Source organism: Oncorhynchus mykiss, chromosome 30 (genome assembly GCF_057628025.1).
Source record: "Oncorhynchus mykiss isolate SJ-2025 chromosome 30, ASM5762802v1, whole genome shotgun sequence".
NCBI lineage: Eukaryota > Metazoa > Chordata > Actinopteri > Salmoniformes > Salmonidae > Oncorhynchus > Oncorhynchus mykiss.
Window position 1 is genome coordinate 31,774,783 of NC_143051.1, and position 22,854 is coordinate 31,797,636.

At 41.2% G+C, this 22,854-nt stretch overlaps 1 protein-coding gene across 20 annotated transcripts in view; it reads right to left on the reverse strand.

The window, feature by feature from the left end:
- Positions 1–2,448: 2,448 nt before the first annotated feature.
- The window catches only part of LOC110488303 (CDC42 small effector protein 1), a 36,427-nt gene continuing 16,021 nt past the window's right edge, over positions 2,449–22,854 (reverse strand). The window contains exons 1-7 of one of the 20 annotated variants that reach the window (XM_090228409.1): positions 22,491–22,680; positions 13,321–13,450; positions 11,637–11,787; positions 10,738–11,040; positions 6,973–7,074; positions 5,365–5,436; positions 2,449–4,979 (exon numbers count right to left, since the gene is read on the reverse strand). In XM_090228409.1, coding sequence (XP_090084535.1) covers positions 5,368–5,436; positions 6,973–7,074; positions 10,738–10,911 — 345 coding nt within the window. In that variant the 5' untranslated portion in view covers positions 10,912–11,040; positions 11,637–11,787; positions 13,321–13,450; positions 22,491–22,680 and the 3' untranslated portion in view covers positions 2,449–4,979; positions 5,365–5,367. Of the gene's footprint in view, positions 4,980–5,364; positions 5,437–6,972; positions 7,078–10,737; positions 11,041–11,636; positions 11,788–13,320; positions 13,451–21,606; positions 21,678–22,490; positions 22,772–22,854 lie in introns of those variants that run through there. The other 19 variants (XM_090228412.1, XM_021560487.3, XM_021560485.3 and 16 more) reach the window with 19 other exon arrangements.

Genomic DNA, 22,854 nt, shown 5'->3' on the forward strand with positions numbered 1-22,854 from the left:
TGGCTCCCGAGTTTCGCAGCCGTCCAAGGCACTGCATCTCAGTGCTAGATGCGTCACTACAGACCCTGGTTCAATTCCAGGCTGTATCACAACCGGCCGTGAGCGGGAGTCCCATAGGGACGTTGTCAAGGTTAGGGTTTGGCCGGGGTAGGCCCGTCATTGTAAATAAGAATTTGTTCTTAACTGACTTGCCTAGTTTAAAAAAAAAAAAGTGTAAATAACACATCAAATATATTGGAAATACAACTACAGCACTTCTATAGATTATACTAACACTTTAAAATACTAAGTTTACTAAATTGTATTTGGCCAAAGTCTGCTGTCTGCTGTCCATGCGATAGACACGTTTATGAATAAACCCGATTGTCTCGTGTTCAACGTCATTCTCTCAATAGAACTCCTTATACATGGGGACTTGTTTTCCAGTGCATGAGTGAATGGGTTGTTTAAGAGCGCTGTTGGGTACGGAGGGAGGGTGTTTAGCCTCTACCCGCTTCCTCTCCTTCCACACAGAACTTAATAAAAGGAGCACAGGGGGAGGGAGAAAGAGGGAGGGAAAGGGGGATTTGGCCCAAAGCGCAGAAGGTGAGACTGGCTGTGCGAATTCACCGGATGCACAGGAAATGGAACCTGACAGTGAAAAGGAAGTGAGGTAGCTGTGGGGCAACTCAAACAGGAACAGAGAACAGTGTATGAAGTAGTGTGAGATTGGGAAGAGGCTGATGTTTAGAGTTTTGAGTACGAAAAGTGACAGATAATTGCCGTTTATGGGGGAAATCAGGCTTGACAGATCCCATCTAGGAAAAACAAGTCCAAAGTTTGATTGATTCAGCCTTTAAAAGTGTTTTGAATCTAGAGAGAATTTACTGATGTTGCCACTTTCTTTACTTAGCATGCATCAATATTTGTTTTCAAGCCCTTGATTAGAAAAACATGTAATACTGTTCTCGGTTGAATACGGCGTAGATGGTTAGTTTCAGATAGTATCTCCTTAGCTTGTGTTTTCAATGACCATATGGGGTATTATATCAACACACATTTGCAAACACACACACTTCTTTCTATATGATAAATGTCTCTGCATGAGTCAAACGAATGTACATACATTTTGGATCCTTCAATCCTTAGTTTAACGCATTATAATTTTATGATAACTTCATCCGTCAATACAGCATGTTCCATTAATTGGGCTCTAAAACAGGACCTGTAGTACAGTAAGTGCCGCAGTGGCTCAGTAGTCTGATGCCTACCATCAGTCATTGTGTAAGATTCATTACAGAAGTCATTATTTGGAGGCCCGATATAAAAACAGCCCCATGTTACATATTAACCAACAGCTCCAACTTCTCATGCTGAAAAACATTGATAAAGGCACTGTTATCTTGTTCCAGGCCCGATCCTATCTGCCGGCTGCCCTTAGTGTAATCAAGAAGCACAATGGGCCATATATTTCCTTCATTCAGGCGATGGACTTTTGCTGAGCTCTGCCAAGGACAGGCCCTGTGTGTGTGTGTGTGTGTGTGTGTGTGTACAGTGGTATACATGCAGCCAAGGCCTGAGACTGTTGCCTATACCCAATGTTTTATATAGGAACAGAGTCCATTGTGAAAGAGGGAGTGTTGTTGGTTTAAATATCCTCTAGAAACGCCTTGAAGAGTGACAGGCAAGAGAAGCTGAAAAGCACATGGTGAGGACAGGAGAGAAATCACTGGGCAAAACAAACAAAAAAAAAAAACTATTTTGGGGTAGATAGAATTTTCAATTTCTTGGGTGCAAAAGAGATTCCAATGTATTGGGCCCATAGTAAAAGGGGTGATGCTGAGCAAAGGAACACGTAGTGACGAATATCCGGTCTACATTTAGTCTCATATGGTTCAGTTGGAAGTTTAGAATGCTCTCAACATTCAAAAACCTTTAACGATCATTTTTAAAATCTATTTTGTCCATCTTTATTGGACAATCTGGAAATAGTAAGTGATACTTTATGGTTCCCAAACAAATTTACTTTCAAGTGAAATATATTTCTAGTCTGTTGTGATACATTACAAATAGCTAACTATGGCCAGCCAGAAGTTTGTTTATGCACTCATCCTTGCCGTGTCAAGTTTACACTAGTCATTGCAAAGACAATAGCTTCAGACTTTTCCCACCAAACTACTACACCTACCACATCTTCAGTTTTCCCATGAGCACTTCCCCCCCCCCCCCCCCCCTAGTGAAGTAGGTAATGAATGTGTTATCCTGGGCTCTGCCCCATGGTTAGACTCTGGGCTTCTCAGACTAAAAGCATTATTATAGGTTGTTGAGATTACTGTGGTATCAGAAACAGCTGCTTGTAATAAAACACAAGATGGAGGATGAAATGTGCACAGGCTGGGTGAAACCTCTCGTAACAGTAAAAGTATCTTCCTGCAACTTTGCAGTGAAATGTAGCTCAGACTGAAACAGGGGAACTTAAATTTGAGTTTAGTTCCTCACAGCAAATGTAACAGAAGTTATTATCAACAGTGATTTCTTTAGAGATGTTTGCTGTCAATCTGAGTCTGAAGACTAATTCAAACTTGAAAATGTTTGATTTCCCTAAACTCCCTAAAATATTATACAGTTAACAGTTCTACAGTCTACAGTTATCCCTAAACTGTTCAACTGGGTATAATTTGTCTGTGCAGGATTCCTTAAGTGACAGACAGACAAATTACTTTTTCCTATACACTTGAGGACGTGCACCTTCAAAAGTAAATGGCTCTTTCAAGTAAACAAACACATACATAAAATATTGACTGTATTTTCAGGAGGGGAAAAAGGCCAGAAGCCGAGAAAACACTCAAAGGTTTGCGAAACACTTACTCTCCTCTCACACATCTGTCCACCAACGTTCTCATTAGGAGGACTGTGTAACACATGACCAATTAAAAACAGAGCAAAGAGGGAGACCCAGGAAAAGACTGCAACATTAACAGAGAGACTGAAAAGTAGGTACATTGCATCCTGGAATCTCTACTGTCTGAGATTAGAAATCTTCAGCATATGAAACAAAACGTTAACAAAGAACTTAAAAATCTGGCTCCAAAGCTGATAAAAATAAGGGCAGTCGTAAAACATTAAAAACAAATAATTATAATAATTTCTATGCAAACTCACTCATACTGCAAGCGTTTGAACTGTAGTAGGCATCTAAATAGAATATGACAACAGTTGGTCCATTTAGCGGTCATGAGTCAAGACAACTTGTGACCTGTTATTTTTCGTATAACAAAAATCAGCCATCACTTTCTCTCTGCAGTATTATAGGCTCTGCCATTTCCTCTAACCTGAATTGTAGATTGTCATTGAAACAGAAAGCCCATAAGGTTACCTTTCAGAATAGCTAAAAAGCTAATGAGCATGTCTCAGCTTAGAATGACAGGGGCCAATTCTAAGACTAACACTGTGCAATAGGAGACCCAAAGCCAAGTTGCCATGGTTTTTGATCAATTTGTGGCGTTGTTGACATAACCCTGCTGAACTGACAGTCCAACTGCCTGAGAGCTTTTAGATAAAGCCAATTGAGATCGAGATTAGTTACTGCATCTTACGTTCAGCTTGCAAATGTTTAGAAGTGGACTGCTCAACAAGACTACTACCCCCCCCCCCCCCCAAATAAAAAGGAGAATTCGGGATGGGTCAATTCTATAAGCATTCAGTGTAGAATTGTGCACACCACACACATTTTCTTTAAACACCAAGCGAGCGTACAGGGACACTACAGAAGGTAATGAAAATATAAATAAAATGTTATGTCACATACTGGATAGGTGCAGAGAAATGTGTTGTTTTTACAGGGTCAGCCATAGTAGAACAAATTTGGGTTAAGTGCCTTGCTCAAGGGCATATCGATAAGATTTTTTTCCCCCCCTTGTCAGCTTGGGTATTCAAACCAGCAACCTTTCGGGTTAGTGCCACAACTCCCTAATGGCTAGGCTACCTGCCAATGCTATCCAGTGTTCAGATTGGCTGGTGTTAAATCATGCATGGTAGTAAAAAAAGCACCTAATATATAAAAGGCATAACTTTGGCAATAACACTTAAGGTAGAAGTATGTACACGAGGGGGTGTCTATGAGAAACTTGGCGTGTTTGTAAGAAAGACAGTGACTAATGGTGGAATGTGTGAGATGATGTCTAAGAACTGTCCACGTGAAACATGCAAAGTGCCAAAACATTAGCACTGTAGGCCTACAAGTGACCACTCCCACCCCTGGATGTCTACAGTGCTGCTAGGATTGGATCTCAAACTACTACAGACAAGTAGTGGGTGGAGCCAAGGTAGATGCCACATCCTGCTTGTCAATTGAGAAACTTCACTTCCAAAAATATCAATTTGGCCACTGCACTTTAGCAATACATATGAAAAATGCGTGCTTGTCAGGAAACAGATGGACTCAATTTCCACCATGCACTACTTATAAAGGCATTATAATCGTTAAAGGCACAACACTTTTAAAAGGGCAAACGCACCACTTCCGAGTCAAGAATAAAGAAGACCTGTTTGTTTGCGTTATTGCAAGATCAGTATCACACTTGTGAGACGGTCTTGTTAGAGAAATATGAAATGTTCGGACAATCCCTTGCTTGAGACCGAGACAAAAATGGGAAACTCCGTATCCGCCAGTAGCTGAACCCTCCTATGTTTAATCAAAGCAACATAAAAGCCCACAAATAATCCCATCCAGTCCCCAGTGCTGAGTGAGAATCCAGGGTACTTTCCCCTCTTCATGGCAGGAGTCATGTCCCATTTTAAACTGGTGATGGGGGCTGAAAGGGATTCTGGGAAATAAAGTCATTGTTTTAGATCTTTGTTTTTTTATTCTGCCATTTGCGGTGGTCATTGTGGGCCTAAGTGCAATATGCAGAGTTGGTCCATGCAGGTTGGCTTGAGGCTGGGTCCGAGGAAGGGGGAAATGAGGAACTCACATCGAGTCTCTGGATTGGTCCATTTGTCTGAAACCGCAACAAAACCTCATGTCATTGGACAACAGCAGTTTCTGAATAAAAAGTCTAACATTGTTGAATAATATCAGATCCCCCCCCCAAAATAATGATCTTAAATCCACAGAGTATGTAGTTAAGTGTTTAAAACACATTTTCCTAGAGCTTAGGATAAGTTCATTGTCAACTTTTGGGGAAGTACAAAAGATTGTCAAGCAATGTGAATGGATGGCTTTCACTAACATACACACCCCCCCATCTAAAATAAACAAACACTTTCAGCTGGACTTTCCAAATTTTCCCCAGAATTTCATCATATTTATTTAACCCCTAAGTATTATCCAGAGTGAGTGTGTGTGCACAAGTGGGTGTACTGGAATATATAGAAGGTACTTACTGGCTATAAGAGGCTGCTTCGGCCATTGGTGCTGGGTCCTTTGGACCTCATCTGTTCCTGGACTGACCCTGACTGCAGAGGAGACAAAAAGTCACAAACATCACTCCCTGGTAGAATTATGTAAAATACAGGGGAGTATCAGCCAGCAAGAATCGGGGATATTGACAATCTGACCTGCTTTCTGGTATTATATGACATGTAGTCAATCGTGTCACAAAAGTGCTATTAAAGAGTTGGTTGACAGCACCTTCATGATACTGGGACAACACTGTGGTTGCTAAGTAAGTGCCCTTTGTTCACTCACAACGATATGTTGATATTTCATATCCCGAATGGGAACACACTGTAGCCCCACAATCCCTAGCAGAAGTAAATAGTTGATGGATAAACTAGGTGTGCGCATGTGTAAATACAAACTAACTTTGCAACATTCAAACTTAAAACAAACCTGTAGTGGGAACACTGACGGCACAGAAGGTGAGGCAGTGTCAAGATTACACAGAGATGTTTCATAATGGCGTTATGTAATCATGCTGCACAATAAGACATAGGCAGCAGGGGGAAAAAAGGTATGCTCAAACGCACTTTAGCCCAGCTTAAACAAAAGGCAGCCGTGTTTGTCTACCACACCTGTTTGCACTGTTCCAGTGCATTGACTCCAATTCAAATGGGCCTTCTATCACTATCAGGGTTTTGTCATTGTTTGCAATGGAGCCGCTGGCTTAGTGCAAACACAAAACATATACACGACTCTCATTCGGCATTAAAAGCTCATTAATGCGTTTAAAGGTCGTCAATGCTAAGCAAACAAGACTTGGTCCCTGGTGAGTTGACTTGATTTTCAGCGGGATGTCAGAGTTCCATTTCATCCAGGCACAGGAAGTAGCTCTTGTTTTGCGTTCCTGTGCTAGACGATTGGGGGGAATCATTTACCAGTGTCGCGGGACACAGAGTGGGCCTTTCATTTAGCAGCCAAGGCCTTCCAGCTGTGTCCCCTGTCACTGTCCCTTCTCTGTGTGCCCTCTGGAATCCCTCCCAGGGAGGGAGGAGGGACTGAGCAATAGAACCTAGCGAACATCATGGCATGAAGTGGTAGGAACACTTCCGCCTCTTGCACAGGCTAAGCCTTGTTCAAACGTGGGCAGGTGGCTGGCTGGCAATGGGCCAGTTAACTGAATGTCTATTAGCCAACGAATGGGGGTGGGACTAGTGTAGCAGTTAATGTATCAAAGCTTCATTAGTGTTTTTGTATTAATTGTTGTCCAAAGAAAACCTCTGGACGATACCAGTTACCTGGATTGTAACATGCTGCAATTATGTTTTACGCAATATCCTCCATTTCACTCAATTATACAATTTTGCTGCAGACAAGACTTGATCCAAGTGTTGAAATAACAGTTCAGGTATGGTGCAAATTAAACTAATTTGACATGCAATTTGTGTGTAAAGCAAAGGACAAATAACAAATTCACTATGGGCAGCCCAACGGCAATTGTTAAGAGATTGATCGGTCATGATCACTGACTGGCGCATCATTCTTCTAAAACAATGATTACGAAATGTGTAAAAGGATGATTTTCATTAAAGTAGCCAAAACCTTATACATACCGGCGGCAAACCTTCTGCCATCTCCCCAGAGCCAATGTGTGTGAGGTGCATAAAGTTTGTGGGCTCTCCGATCATGCTGCGGTCAATCTTCCTCCTCCTCTTCTTCTGAAACAAATGCATGAGGTCAGTGACCAGTGACCTATAGTAATTAAAATATGACTAGACAACTGCATAGGACAGTGGCTGTGCAACCAAATTGTGATTTTCATTCAGAAGATGCTCTGAAATTATAACATAAACATGCAATTAACCGAACAATGATCTACCATTTTTCTGTCTCCAAATAAGCAGCTTGTACTATTAGAGATACAGGAGAGGAACGCTTATTTGGTTATATATGTATACCATGAGGTGTTTTTTGATCATGGGATGAAATACTATAGAACAAACAGAAGTTTATGCTTGATAGTAAACCATGTCGAAAAAGCCTCTGAGAAAACTTCCAGAAGTAATCCAGCGGGAAAATTAAAAAGTCATTTTAAACAAAACAAAAAAGTGGCTTATGTATAACAAGAATAATAAATTAATCTTCTTGCGATGCGTAAGCCATAAAAAAATAAAGGCTTTTTAATTTTTCATTATATTAATTAGTTTATGCAGACTGGCAGATGCCATAGACTTTTCTTCTTGTCATCTTGAATTCTGAGGATCTGTTGGCGCATGCATACATACCCAATGAATCAGGCATTTCACCCACCCATTCTTGTTGCTACATCGTCATTGCAGAGGAAAATCAGGTGTCATTCCCACAGACTCATAAAGACAGCCTTATGACCATCTTAGCAAGCATATTTTGCTACCAAATTGAGTCAGTGAACACCCAGCAATGCCAGGAATTGAAATCAATGAACATATGTAATCAAATCTAGGCAGCATAAGGTAAATCTATACTCTTTTGACATTCTTTGTTAAATCAAGTAGGAACATCTGTGTATATCGACTTCGAAGTATCAATACGGCAACATTACAAGGCATACCCAACCTAACCAAATACCCAGCTGGTTGGCATCCACTGAAGTTGCAGCCATGCAGGCCATGAGTCATACCAAACCTCAGAAATAAGCCCTGGACTATAATGTCGCTTAATTGGGAGGAATGCCATCCCGTGGCTGATTCATGGATGTCTAGCTAAATTGGTCAGCTGTGTGTGCTGCAAAAGAGAAAGTCGCCTAGCAACTTATTTTAGGGGATGCCTTCAGCATATGTTGTGTATAGCAACCACTTGGTGTCAGTAACCCTTTGGCATAGGCTATGCTTAGAAAAGTGGGTAGCAATTACATGACTTACATTTAGGAAGTTAGGCATACCCCAACTACCAACATCTCATGAGAACATCAGTAAAAAGGGTCTCAATAGTCTTCTTCCAAAATTGACACGCCCCTACCCTTTCGAGACAGTTACATGTAAATCCTTGCCTGTGTTTATTGAAAGCGATGTCTCTGTATTGTCCTCCCCCCACAATAGAACAAACACAGGCCCTAAAAATAAAAGAGGAAGGAGAGGGAAAATGCCCTCCCATGGGACAGAGGCCCAGACCACATCCTCTCTCCTGAGCCGCCGGGTTTCATTGTTGATGAGTGGGAACGGACGGACACAACCCGCCATTACGCAACACTCCCTGCAAAACCTGGGCCAGGAAAGAGTGAGGGTCAGGAAGGGTACCGCCCTGAGGAGGTCAAGGGTCAGCGGTCGCTTCTGGAGAGCAAAAGGGAAGTTCTTACACTTTCCGGTGAAACTGATATTTTGTGTCATCAATAGGACCTCTATTCACCCATATAATGTGCACTAGGATTCCATAAAATGTTTTGCTTTGAAACATCAAGCTACTATTAGGTCCAGGCATTATACTTCTCTGGACAGATCAATACAATTGTTAGGGTCTCCACATCAGACAAGAATGTAAGATAGTAAGAACATGCTTATCTATACAGTGCGTCCCCATATGATGCCTACATTACTGATGGACACAACTACGCATGGTCAATAGTGCATTCGAAAAGTATTCAGACCCCTTGACTTTTTCCACATTTTGTTACGTTACAGCCTTATTCTAAAATGGATTAAATCAAATAAATCATCAACCTACACACAATTCCCCATAATGAAGAAGCGAAAACAAGTTTTCGGAATGTTGGCAAAAACAAAAAAAACAAATACCTGATTTACATAGGAATTTAAACCCTTTGCTATGAGACTCGAAATTGAGCTCAGGTGCAACCTGTTTCCATTGATCATCCTTGAGATGTTTCTACAACTTGAGCAGAGTCCACCTGTGGTAAATTCAATTGATTGGACATGATTTGGAAAGGCACACACCTGTCTATATAAAGGTCCCACAGTTGACAGTGCATGTCAGAGCAAAAACCAAGCCATGAAATCAAAGGAATTGTCTGAAGAGCTCCGAGACATCATTGTGTCGAGGAACAGATCTGGGAAAGGGTGCCAAAACATGTCTGCAGCATTGAAGGTCCCCAAGAATATAGCAGCCTGCATTATTCTTAAATGGAATAAGTTTGGACCCACCTAGACTCTTCCTAGAGCTTCGGGACAAGTCTCTTGTCCTTGAGTGTCCCAGCCAGAGTCCGGACTTTAAATATATATATATATTTTTTTAACCTTTATTTTACTAGGCAAGTCAGTTAAGAACAAATTCTTATTTTCAATGACGGCCTAGGAACAGTGGGTTAACTGCCTGTTCAGGGGCAGAACGACAGATTTGTACCTTGTCAGCTCGGGGGTTTGAACTTGCAACCTTCCGGTTACGAGTCCAACGCTACCCTGCCGCCCCGGAGAGACCTGAAAATAGCTGTGTAGCGACGCTCCACATCCAACCTGAAAGAGCTTGAGAGAAACTCCCCAAATACAGGTGAAAGGGAGAGAAACTCCCCAAATACAGGTGTTTGAGAAAAGTCGAGGAGATAGATAGATAGATAGATATATATATATACACACACATTTGCTTTTTCATTATTGGGTATTGTGGGAACTATTTAATCCATTTTAGAATAAGGCTGTAACGTAAGAAAATGAAAAAGTCAAGGGGTCTGAATACTTTCCAAACGCACTGTATAGCACAGGCAACGTCTCTTTGTTGAACATGTGCTATGGGTCAGATGGTCAGTGAATTTTAATGGCTGTAATTCACTCTAAGTATAGTGAGTGTGCAATAAATCAAAGATGGCACTCCTTCAAGATATCGCTCATGATGTGGATGCCACTGAACTGCAAGCTATAAAACGTCACCCGTTTAAAGACATCAGCCGGTAAGTGATTGCAGATGGAGTCTGAAAAACACCAGAAATACATCAGCCTTTGCCAACAGATTTATTGGACTTTGATGCATTTAAAAAAAGGGTCCCCCATAACATCTTGGCGTAAAATCTAATGGGTAAAGAGGTCTTTCGGGCAGTGGTTCACTTTAGGCTGTTCTAAGCATGCATTTAAGACTCCAAAAATATTTGTTTTCAAGTTCTAGTGTGGTCAGAGTAAGCTTGCTTGGCTGCCTGGGATGCCCAAACCTTGCCCTTGGGTACTATACTTGCAAGACTTGCCAGGGACCTCTACAACCTCAAACATATTGTGGCATGACAGGGTTGAATAGAAGTGGTCAGGGTCTAACATAGAGCATGCTTGTGGAGTATAGTCCATAGTCTATTACTAGTCTCTATACAACTATTAGATGAGGAATTTTGTGAAACCTGACATAGAGAACGTTTTATATAAGACTCTACATGAGTAAATAAGAGGCAGCTGGCCCAGACTCACCGGTGGGGGTTTGGCCACCACACAGCAGCCCATCTTGTGCCAGAACTCGCTCATTCCCGGGCTCCGCCGGTTCAGCGCCCTGCTCTCTGTCGCCGCCTTGCAGGCTGGTGAAGACAGGTAGCCCCTGTGACCCTCAATCTTGGGATAGTCCTGGTGCATCCAGATCCCTTGCATCAGATAGCCAAAGTGGGTCAATCCCCAAACCCAGCACCTGCAAAATATCAGGTCCTGATTCTCTCAAGCCTCCCGGTGTCTTAATCCTTCTTCTGGTATCCAGTCAGATTAAAGTCCTTAGGGTTTAATCTGTTGAGACAGGAGTTTATTAAAATAATAGCCAATGTAATGTGAACATGGTCCTACTAGTTCATTTTATTTTGATGCAACATATCACTGAAAACCTACTAAGGCAGCGCCGTACCGGCATACTTTTTACTTGATTCTGCCCAAACCAGCGTCTTGAACAGTGTTTTGCTTTTGCACCATTTTAAAATAATGCAATTCTTTGGGAGTATTTGGGCCCCACCCTCCCACCCTCTGGTCCAGGTTCCAACCGAAGGGAACACAATCAGGCATAACATGTCTAACATATTGCTTCACAAACAAGTGACAAGCACATTAGACATGGGAAAGACATTCCAAGGGTGGAAAACATCTAAGCATCCTCCATTCGCCTCTAGGTTGTTCCTGTCTCGTCCCATGGAAAAGCCAAAAACACACCGGAGGTCCATCCCTGAAGCCATTTATATTCCCTCTGCAGTGTGAAAGAAAGTTCCATTACACTTCATAAAGTTGGTTTATACTACTTAGTGTCGTCGTTTATTGCTATGTTTAAGATTGTCACTGATGATCCGCTAAGCCAAATTAGAGCTGCAGCTTTTTTTTTTGAGAGTAGTGGTTACCGCTTGCTGTGACGATTCAGCTTCTTTCTACAGGTTGTTTTTCACCACTGGGTTTGGACTTCAGTTTCCTTTGGGCCCGCTGCCGATCATTTGATTACCCTTTTCATAATGACATGGCTCTCGTCCAGCTCTGTTTTATCATGCCCAGAGGCTGTGTGAGACAGGGAGGAAACTGTTAAGGAATGTGTGTGGTGGAGTCTCTCTCTCGACTCTCTCACTCACACACACGCTCTCTCTCTCAAACCCGATACAAAAATACTGTAGAAATAACCTCCTTCAAACATTAAAATTAGCACATTGTTCTGGAAAACATTTGGGCGGGGCAAAGTAAGATTAAAACTACACAGTGTGGGTTGCTTGATAGCACATTGCTGGCATATGGGCACCACCGTGGTTTTAACAGGTAAGCTGACACTACTTCGAGTCAACTGGCCGCTCACTGTATAGTTACTAAAAAGTCTATTTGGTTAACAGTCCATCAGGGCAGTCAGAAAGTTAGTATCCTGATGTACAGTAAAAGCATTGGGTTGTAGAATATGGGTGTCAGTGGACGTGGAGAAGTTCTCAACCCCCATGGCCCCCAAGGATGAGGTGGAAGTCTGCACACACACGTATGGTGATATAAGGGGCGTGGATGGACGGCAAGGCAGGCACTGCCAAAAACACTGGCACATCATTATATCACCAAGGCCCTCCAGGCTGGCACAAGTCAAACAGGACACTGGCATCTGTAGAGTAGACACTAGTTGAGCCATCCTTGCTCTGTGGGGTTCAGACAGGCAAAGTCTGGGTCGAACTTCTCTCTACATTGACCTCTTACCGTATTCCCCCGAAGCAGGTGCACTTAATGATTATAGTGAGGACACACAGAATTGTGAGAACACCGTACTCGGAAGGAGGGCTAGAACTGTGAACTGTCTGTAGGACAGAACTGGGGCTCAGAATATCTCCTGTGGCACACTATTTAAAAGGAGAGGAACCTCATGACCAAGCTTCCCATGATTCACAGGACGACAAGAACAGATGAAGGGGGTGGGGGGGGGGACAAACTCAGTGCAGTTGAAATACTTGTCCCGTGAGGTAAGGATTAACGGAAACTCCCGCTTTGGGCTCATCTGGTCTCTGACGGTATGCTCATCATCTTGTATAAATAAACCGGCTCTCAAGAGATCTGGGGCCATCTCGTTCTAATTTGAGGTTTCCCCCGAAGAGCAACGAGGAGCAGCCTAACCTCTTCAGAAGAGTGCCAGTCCAGTTCTGTTGAATTACAGTACTGTACTACTGGAGTCTCATCTGTTAAAGTGCTGGTTAGACCTTGATACGATGGTGCCAATTGTAGATGTCCAAGTCCGCAGCCGATTATTTGTTCAACTACCATTGGCAACCATGTGGGAACTGGGAAGAATCCTTCTGGGTCCCCAGAAGAGATTATTTCCCCCCACCCAACTTCTTGTCATCTTAGCATTAAAAATGGCCAATGTGGTTTTTCAGACCATACAAAATGTACAAATGGTTGACAGTTTAAAATAGTTCATAACCCTGCCAGGATCCCTTGAGACAATGCCCCTTTGGTGCCAAAACCATCCAGCGGCCGACCTTCTACGAACGCATGTGTGTCTTTGTATTGACAGAGTGAGAACTCACAAAGTAGAGTGAAAACTGAGGTTGTCTGAGAGTGTATTACCTTAGTAGATTTCAAAAGTCAACTGTCCAAAACACACATGATGGAATCCTCCTGCCCTCATTCACTGGACTCCATGTCAGTCTACATTAACATGATCCTTAGTGCAGACAAGGCGTCCCTGTTATCTGTGCTGAACAGGCAGAAAAGCCAAAACAAGAAGGATGACAAAAGAAGCACTGTGAGACTAACCTTATTAAATGACACTAAGCGTGACATGACAAACACCACAATATAGTTACAGTAGCATGTGATGCATCATGAATCCCATTTTCAGAAGTTCACACCTAACCCAGTTTCTCTCGTGAAAGGGGAAATTGATTAAATTATTGCCTTCAAGAAAATACGTTTTCAGAAAAGTCAACAACTTGACCTTTCTAAGGCAGTTAGCATAACTGCTATTCTCAGTATGGGTTTGTTCATGTCATTTCCCCATGGGTAGGCTGACAGTGATGCTACTTCCTGCTAACAACACTGACGTGGCAAAAAAATTCCTCAGACCTGCCCACATACTCCCCATGTAAGATATATGTGGCTAAACACATTTCATTACAGCCCCTTCTTCCAAATAGTCAGAATGAACAGCAGATTTATATAAAAACATCAATGACTACCCTCAGTCTATATTCAAAAGAGATCCTGCTATAACTTGCTGGGATTTTAGTTAATTGAGAAACAATACAACAGACAAGCGATACTGATGAAAAAGATGTTGAACCCTGACTAAAGACCAGCTCACAACACACACCAAGGCTAGTAGAGAGTAACCTAACAATGCGATAACCAATTAATCGATCCAGCTCTAATAGCGCTACATGTGAGCTGGCAAAGGTTCTGTAGGGTTTCATACACTGGTCGTGACCCTCAAACCTCAACTCGTTCAACGATATCTAAAGCCTTGTTCAAACTGCAAGCCTTAATGCTCAAATCAGTTTTGGAATTACTGACTGTCCAAACAGTTAAATAAAAACAGCAAGTGTGTGTTCAAACAGCAGTCGTTTGCTGACATGGCTATGCTTGTTGTCATATACTGAACAAAAATATTAAAAAAAGGCAACATGCAACAATTTCTACGATTTTACTGAGTTACAGTTCATATGAGGAAATCAGTCAATTAAAATAGATTCATTAGGCCCTAATCTATGAACGTCACATGACTGGGCAGAGGCACAGCCATGGGTGGGCCTGGGAGAGCATAGGGCCACCCACTTCGGAGGCTGGCCCAGCCAATCAGAATGAGTTTCTCCCCCACAAAAAGGGCTTTATTACAGACTGAAATGTAGGAGTATTTCTTCAGCTGTCCAGGTGGCTCTTCTCAGACGATCCCGCAGGTGAAGAAGCCGGATGTGGAGGTCCTGGGCTTGCGTGTTTACATATGGTCTGCGGTTGTGAGGGCAGATGGACATACTGCCAAATTCTTGAAAATGACATTGAGGCAGTTTATGATAGAGATTAACATTAAATTCTCTGGTAATAGCTCGTGGACCTTCCTGCAGTCAGCATGCCAATTGCACCTTCCCTCAAGACATCTGTGGCATTGTGTTGTGTGACAAAACTGCACATTTTAGAGTGTTGTTTTAATGTCCTAGCACAAAGTGCACCTGTGTAATGATCATGCCATTTAATCAGTTACTTGACATGCCACACAAGTCAGGTGGATGGATTATCTTAGAAAATTAGAAATGCTCACTAACAGGGATGTAAACAAATTTGTGCACAACTTTTAAGAGAAATAATTGCTGAGATATTTTCTTTCAGCTCATGAAACATGGGACCAACACTTTCCATGTTGCATTTATATGTGTTCAGTGTAGTAACAACAGGTGTGTGCGCAGTGGTGTAGGCCGATTGGTGGTGGTGCTCGTGCTTCCTATCATTCAGAAGTTATGTAGCAAGCTAAGGTGACACCAATGCCGGTCATGGACGTTTACCAGTTGCTTTGAATGTTCAAAATCATTGTGTAAGAACAACTTTAAAGCCACAAAAAGGATAAGATCTAACTTTCAAAACTAGTCCTTTTGGCTAACCACAGCAGACAACTAGCTAGCTGTTTAGCTATGTAGTACATGCACTAATTTGTTTGTAAACAATTAACAAGCTACCATCTCACATTCTTGTCAAACTGTCAGAGTAGCTATCTAGCAAGCAACAAAATATGCCAAATAACTCTAAAACCACATTTGACCGTTAAGACAAGTCGCATGGCCAGGAATCAGATTTTTTTAAATTTGGACTTAAAACCACCTACGAAGGTGGTTTGAAATGCATCTTGAAATATCTGATTCCATGTGGCTTTTGGCTGTTCAGATTTCAGGAAAAATAACAGATTCGAATATGCACAAAAAAATTAGATTTGAGTTAATTCAAACTGCCAATGTGAACAAGGCTTATTAGCAACAACTGCATTGAGACTAAAACTCTCAGTATTACGCCCTTGTTAGCAGGTTCTCTGTATTAAAGTGACAATCTGCAGTTGAAACAAAGCATACTAACTGCCACTTGTTCAGTAAAAAGCTGAGGGATGGGGCTGGAGTGAAGGGAGTAGTACACAGCGGTGTACAAGGTCTTCAGTTTATCGCATGGAATAGCCTTCATTTCTCAGAACAAGAATAGACTGACGAGTTTCAGAAGAAAGTTTTGTTTCTGGCCATTTTGAGCCTGTAATTGAACCCCCAAATGCTGATGCTCCAGATACTCAACTAGTCTAAAGAAGGCCAGTTTTATTGCTTCTTTAATCATCACAGCAGTTTTCAGTTGTGCTAACAATTGCAAAAGGGTTTTCTACTGATCAATTAGCCTTTTAAAATGATAAACTTGGATTAGCTAACCCAACGTGCTATTGGAACACAGGAGTGACAGTTGCTGATAATGGGCCTCTGTAAGCCTATGTGGATATTCCATGACAAATCTGCCATTTCTAGCTACAATAATCATTTACAACATTAACAATGTCTACACTGTATTTGATCAATTTGATGTTATTTAAAAAAATTGACAAAAGTGCTTTTCTTTCAGAAACAAGGACATTTCTAAGTGACCCCAAACTTTTGAACGGTGGTGTATGTAGCAACTCCAGATTGCCCCTTTAATGGTCACAAACAGATGACATGCTCAATAGCTACACCCCTATAAAATAAACGTTTGCAAATGAAATAGTCCTGCCAGCTACCTACCTACCAACTAGGTCAAATCTAGACAGTGAGCCACATCCAAGAGAAGTGGAAAAGGAGGGGAGTGGTCTTTGATGGAGGAATTACAATGAGACCTTTCATGGGGTCTGGTTAAAACTTTCCAACTGGTTAACGGCACCTTTTAAAAAAAAATTGTCCGACGTCAGTTTTCAAGCAACGGCTTAAGAACAACATGGCTCTTTCACGGAATCCAGTGCACTGCTATCCACGATTAGACGGATGGTTCAGGTGTTTATATTTGCTTTGGAACGCTGAGGTCTTTGGGGCGGTTGCTTTTACAAATAATATATTTTTATTTGAAATGCATCTGTGTAGTGATGCCCGCCTGGCAGTAAATTTAAAGCAGGCAGGCCTAAATTGATATAGTAGGTGATGATAGATCTCTTCAAAATCAAGTTAGATGTTTTCAGGTCTGAAAGAGGTCTAGTGTTGATGTGTCCATTGTCCACATTATCTGTTGTGTAGTGTGCAACTATGTTTCAATTTCAAGTGAATGGGGAGAGAACCATTAGTCCATACCAGGAGTTATCATAGTGCTCTGTCCACCCATAATGAGTTACCGGTAGGCCTACTGAAAAAGGTCTCCAAAGTAAGACACTCCCCTCATGAAAGGTTAAGTATGGTCAATGTACACATGAAAGTTTCACTTACAGTATAATTTGAAACTAAAAAATTAGGTAAGAAGTAGGTATTGGTCTGAAGCCAAAAAAAGGTAAGTCACATGAGCACTACATTGCCTACTTCACCCATGCTCTACCAAGGTTTTCCAGCAAACAGCTTTTACTTACGACAGTAGATCTGCTGATATATTGTACTTCAAACAATGTGCAGGCAAGTTGCTTAGGATTCAAACCTTCTCAAACAGCCTAATTGATACTCTTAGAGGTGCTCCCACAATAATGTGATTTGTACTGCATACAAGATAAAAGTAGAGGAAGAATCCAATTCTTTAAGTTTTTTTTATTATTTGATTATTTGAAAGCAAGCTTTGCTTCTATACTTACAAGACCATCTGGCTTGATTGAGTGAGCAGTTTTGTCTTGTAGTAATGTATGTGGTACGTGCCTGTTATTTTCCATTTCAAATGGTAATTTATTTAAGCAATACATGTCACTAAGAAAAATATTTAATAATCCCATACATTTACGGTCAAAAGGTGTGCAACATAACAAGTGGTTGTGTGTTGGACCGTCACTCAGTTCTATTCGCCTCTATCTGCATTCCTGATGTCTGTAACCATTAGCTAATCTGTGTAATATTGATTGAGGCTCAAAACCACTTGTTTTGCAAACATGGTCCTGTTTTATCAATTGCTGTGCTGATCAAGGGACAGTTCAATGTCAAATAAATATGCATCTTAAAGTTGTTTGTATTTGTACTTATTTTTGTAGTAAAGATGGTGACACTACAATAAAACACATTTAGAACTACAATATGTATTTTTAGATATGCCTACTGCCTAATGATAGATATACATTATTTTAATATCAGGACACTAAAGTAAATTATCCCGCTGAAGAGTATTAATTTGCCTGTTTGAGGAGGTTTGAATCCTGAGAAACCTGCCTACAAATTGTTTGAAGTACAATAGACCAACATAGTTACTCTAGTAGGTTGTGGAAAATATTGGAGATCAAGAAAAAGAAGGAGCAAGCGCTGTGTGTATATTGTGTGGAAAAAAACAGCCGAATTTGTGAAATTGTTTATCCGACATTATTTGAACACTCAAACAGGCAACACAAGCTGGATCTGTCTTATTTCTGGATAGACAGAGATAGCCAGGCACATTTAACAGTTAGGCTATTGATTATAGACCTAATTAAGTTGGAGTTTCCTCTCGCTCGCTTTTCTTAATTTTCTTAAACAATTAAGGCAACGGCGGTTCTCGTCTCCTGACTCCACTGCTGCCTCCATCCGCATTGTTCTCAACATCAATATACTAAGTAACTTCGCTATTATGCACATAGCAACATGGTCTAGGAAAAGGCGCCAATTAAACACCGCACTGATGTTTCATAACCGCGGACAGCGTCCGCTATCCAATTTGTTATTAATTTATATTTTTATTAGTGTTGCACCATTGTATATGGTTATATTACACCCAATTTCAATAGCACGCCTTAGAGTGATGGACTGTGCCATCCCCACGGCAGGGTAGCCTAGTGGTTAGAGTGTTGGACTAGTAACCGAAAGGAACCCCAAGCTGGGGAATCCCAAAACTGACAAGGTACAAATCTGTCGTTCTGCCCCTGAACAGGCAGTTAACCCACTGTTCCTAGGCCGTCATTGAAAATAAGAACTTGCCTAGTTAAATAAAGGTAAACAATCGATTAGTACACTCAAACAGGCGCAAATCAGACCGATGTCTTGCACACCATGAAATGTAGATAAAAAAAAAAAAAAGTTGCTACTGCTCAACTGGCTTAGTTAGATATGATGGTATGGAGATTTGAATTTAACATTGCGCTTCAAATTGATTATAATACAGAAAAATGCTAAAAAAATGTTCTCTTCACCCCCACTACCTGTCGCTAACATGACAGTGTACATTAGGGTGTCCTAAAGAAAGGAGCAACTTCAAACATTCCTATCTGCAACAAGGACAAAGTAAAATGTACAGGAAAGAATGCAGTTAATGTCACAGTGGGATCCACGACCTCCATGACTCAATGCAGCTAGTTTGACATTTCCTGCCATCTTTGTTGGAATTATCAACCCAGTGTGTGACAGGTCATAGGTTACACCACAGAGTTCCACACTAGCAAGGCTAAAGTACACTCCCCATATACCAGGCTCAGCTGTGCATGTTGGCTGTTCAGATCACCTCAGACATGAACTGAAAACCCTAACAAACCAAAGACAGACAGAATACTCATGGCTTTGCATAAAGTTTATATACTCTTTATACTTTACTGCTACCATATATTACATATACTTAAAGTTTCCTATTATACCAAAGAGTAGAAACAACAGTAGAGACAACTTCCAAATCCAGTGGTTGGAATTTGAGGTGACGTAAAGTAATAGTAAACAAAACTGGATTCTGCACGGATTGATGAAGACATTTTTACAATCATCCACCGTGTAGCAATCCTCGCTATATGAAAAACGTTACAATTCCTACCAAGTGGACTATCCCGATTGGTGCGATGCACTGAGTGTTTGTCTTTCACACCAGCGACCCTGGTTCACTCTCCTGCCGTTCGCTACAATATTATCAAGCTGAAGAACTCAACATGGAGGTTGGAGCAGAGTACTGAAGTGGAGCCAAATCCAGCACTGACCAACGGGCTTTCCCATAATGGAGAAGCAATAGTCAGACCATTTCCAGTCTCATCCCAAAACTATGCCCTCCTGAAAATAGACCACAATGGCTTACTTTACCCCATGCATTCAACCGACTTTGAGCCACTGTCGCCAGCCTGACTTCCTTAAGTCTTAGACCTCTAATTTGGGACTGCCCAAAAATGTTTTGTCGAGTCATGCACAGGCTATGCAATTTGTCAAGCGCTCTTCTTTTCAAGGAATGAATACTCAGTGTCTAGTTTAAAATGTTAAATGTAAGTGAACAATACACAACAAAAACATTGAATGAAAGCTGAGAGAGGGCTTGAATTACTCAAGCCCTTGATCATTACTCCGTTCCATTACACATAAGAGTCATTTGATGAAGGCATCTTCTGTATGGAGGAAGTTTTGTTAAGAGCCCTGACACTCAGTCTGAACATTAACACACATCGTTTGTGGTACGGTTTTGGAAGCATAAAAAGGACCTTGTCTTTCATATCAGCGACAAATAATAATAAACCACTACTGGTCAAAGGTTTTAGAACACCTACTCCAAAGGTTTTTATTGTTTTACTATTTTCTACATTGTAGAATAATAGTGAAGACAAATTATTAAATAACATATGGAGTCATGTAGTAAGCAAAAAAGTGTTAAATCAAAATATATTTTATATTTGAGATTCTTCAAATAGCCATCATTTGCCTTGATGACAGCTTTGAGCAATCTTGGCATTCGCTCAACCAGCTTCACCTGGAATGTTTTTCAAACAGTCTTGAAGGAGTTCCAACATATGCTAAGCACTTGTTGGCTGCTTTTCCTTCGCTCCATGGTCCAACTCATTCCAAACCATCTTCATTTGTTTGAGGGATTGTGGAGACCAGGTAATCTGATGCAGCACTCCATCGCTCTCCTTCTCGGTCAAATAGCCCTTACACAGCCTGGGGGTGTGTTTGGGTCATTGTCTTGTTGAAAACAAATGATAGTCCCACTAAGCGCAAACCAGATGGGATGGCGTAGCTCTGCATAATGCTGTGGTAGACATGCTGATTTCGTGTGCCTTGAATTCTAAATAAAATCAGAGTGTCACCAGCGAAGCACCCCCACACCATAACACCTCCTCACCATACTTTACGGTGGAAAATACATATGCAGAGATCTGTTCACCCAAACCACATCTCACAAAGACACGGAGGTCGAAACCAAAAGTCTCCAATTTGGACTCCAGACCAAGGGACAAATTTCCACCGGTCTAATGTCCATTGCTCATGTTTCTTGGCCCAAGCAAGTCTCTTCTTATTAGTGTCCTTTAGTAGTGGTTTCTTTGCAGCAATTCGACCATGAAGGCCTGATTCACACAGTCTCCTCTGAACAGTTGATGTTGAGATGTGTGTTACTTGATCTCTGTCAAGCATTTATTTGGCCTGCAATTTCTGGGGCTGGTAACTAATGAACTTATCCTCTGCAGCAGAAGTATCCCTTGGTCTTCCTTTCTTGTGGCAGTCCTCACGAGAGCCAGTTTCATCATAGCGCTTGATGGTTTTTGCAACTGCATTACAAAGAACTTACAAAGTTCTTCAAATTTTCCAGATTGACTGACCTTCATGTCTTAAAGTAGTGATGGACTGTCGTTTCTCTTTGCTTATTTGAGCTGCTCTTGCCATATGGACTTGGTCTTTTACCAAATAGGGATATCTTCTGTATACCAACCCTACCTTGTCACAACACAACTGATTGTCTCTGATACATTAAGAAGGAAATAAATTCCACAAATTAACTTATGCCGCCACACCTGTTAATTGAAATACATACCAGCTGGTTGAGAGAATGCCAAGCGTGTACAAAGCTGTCATCAAGGCAAAGGGTGGCTATTTGATGAATCGCTACATTGTAGTAAAAATAAAATAAAAACCCTTGAATGAGTAAGTGTTCTAAAACTTTTGACCGGTAGTGTATAATTTTTTTTTATTGATACATCTTTTTGGGTCAGTGTTCCCAAACAGCTAAATCTCCATGTTACAGCGCGTTTTAATTAAAGAATACCACCTATGCTAATTATCTATCTAGCATGCGCCTAACACCTGTGTGTGTAATGGAAGAAGGCAGCCAGAAACGTGTTGTCACTGAATAATACTGTCAGTTGCAACTGTGATAAAGGCAGTTTAAACAGGGTACAGGAAGTGTATATTTTGAATGTGTTAAATTATTTTGAAGTGATATAAAAAGTAAAAGGCTTTATGTTTCTAGAACCGTATCACAATTGAGAATCGATTCATGTTTAGAGATGGAGTATTTGGCTGTTTTTCCTACCAGAGCCAGTCTACCGCTGAAAATAACATTAGGTCCTTTGACCTTAACGAGTAACGGTAGGCTCTCCACGGCGGAGGAAGTTTCTGATGAACTTTACCAACACTTCCTTCCCCACGGAAAGCATAATTTATCCTTCAAATAGCAACGACTTGAGTTTGATAGAATCAGGTATTTTAAAACAAATGAATCAATGTTGAAAATATCAAAGTGCAGGCAGATCTAGATTCTAGGCAACATTAACAAAATTGTCTCTGGGTTTGGCCAACTACAACCTTAATCAGCTAGAGAAACAATGACCACGTACCCACATTCATTGACATAGTTAGTAGGCTAGCCTACATGAAGAGGAAACTCTAAATAGCGGCATACGTATGGAGCTATCTTACCTTCGTTCTTAAATGTGCCTAAACAATTTGGATAGCCAGCAAAAGTATCCGTTTGATGCCTTTTCAAACACCAACATATAGCACCGACCGCACGTATGCTGTTTCTCTCCGTTTTTGAGGTGTGGTTCCAAGTTGTTCAATCAGGAAATTCAGATGTTTTAAAATACTTGTTCAAAAGCATATTTTTGCCGGTAAAGTCAAACAGCACCCCTTATGGACATAAAAGCACTTTGCGTTTTGAAATTAGATTAATTCCTTCGTGTCATCATAAAGTCAACACTGCAACCTACAGGGCAATTGCAGGTATAGGCCTATTCTTACCATTCAATCCAATCCCATTTTCAATAAACCTACGCCGTATGTA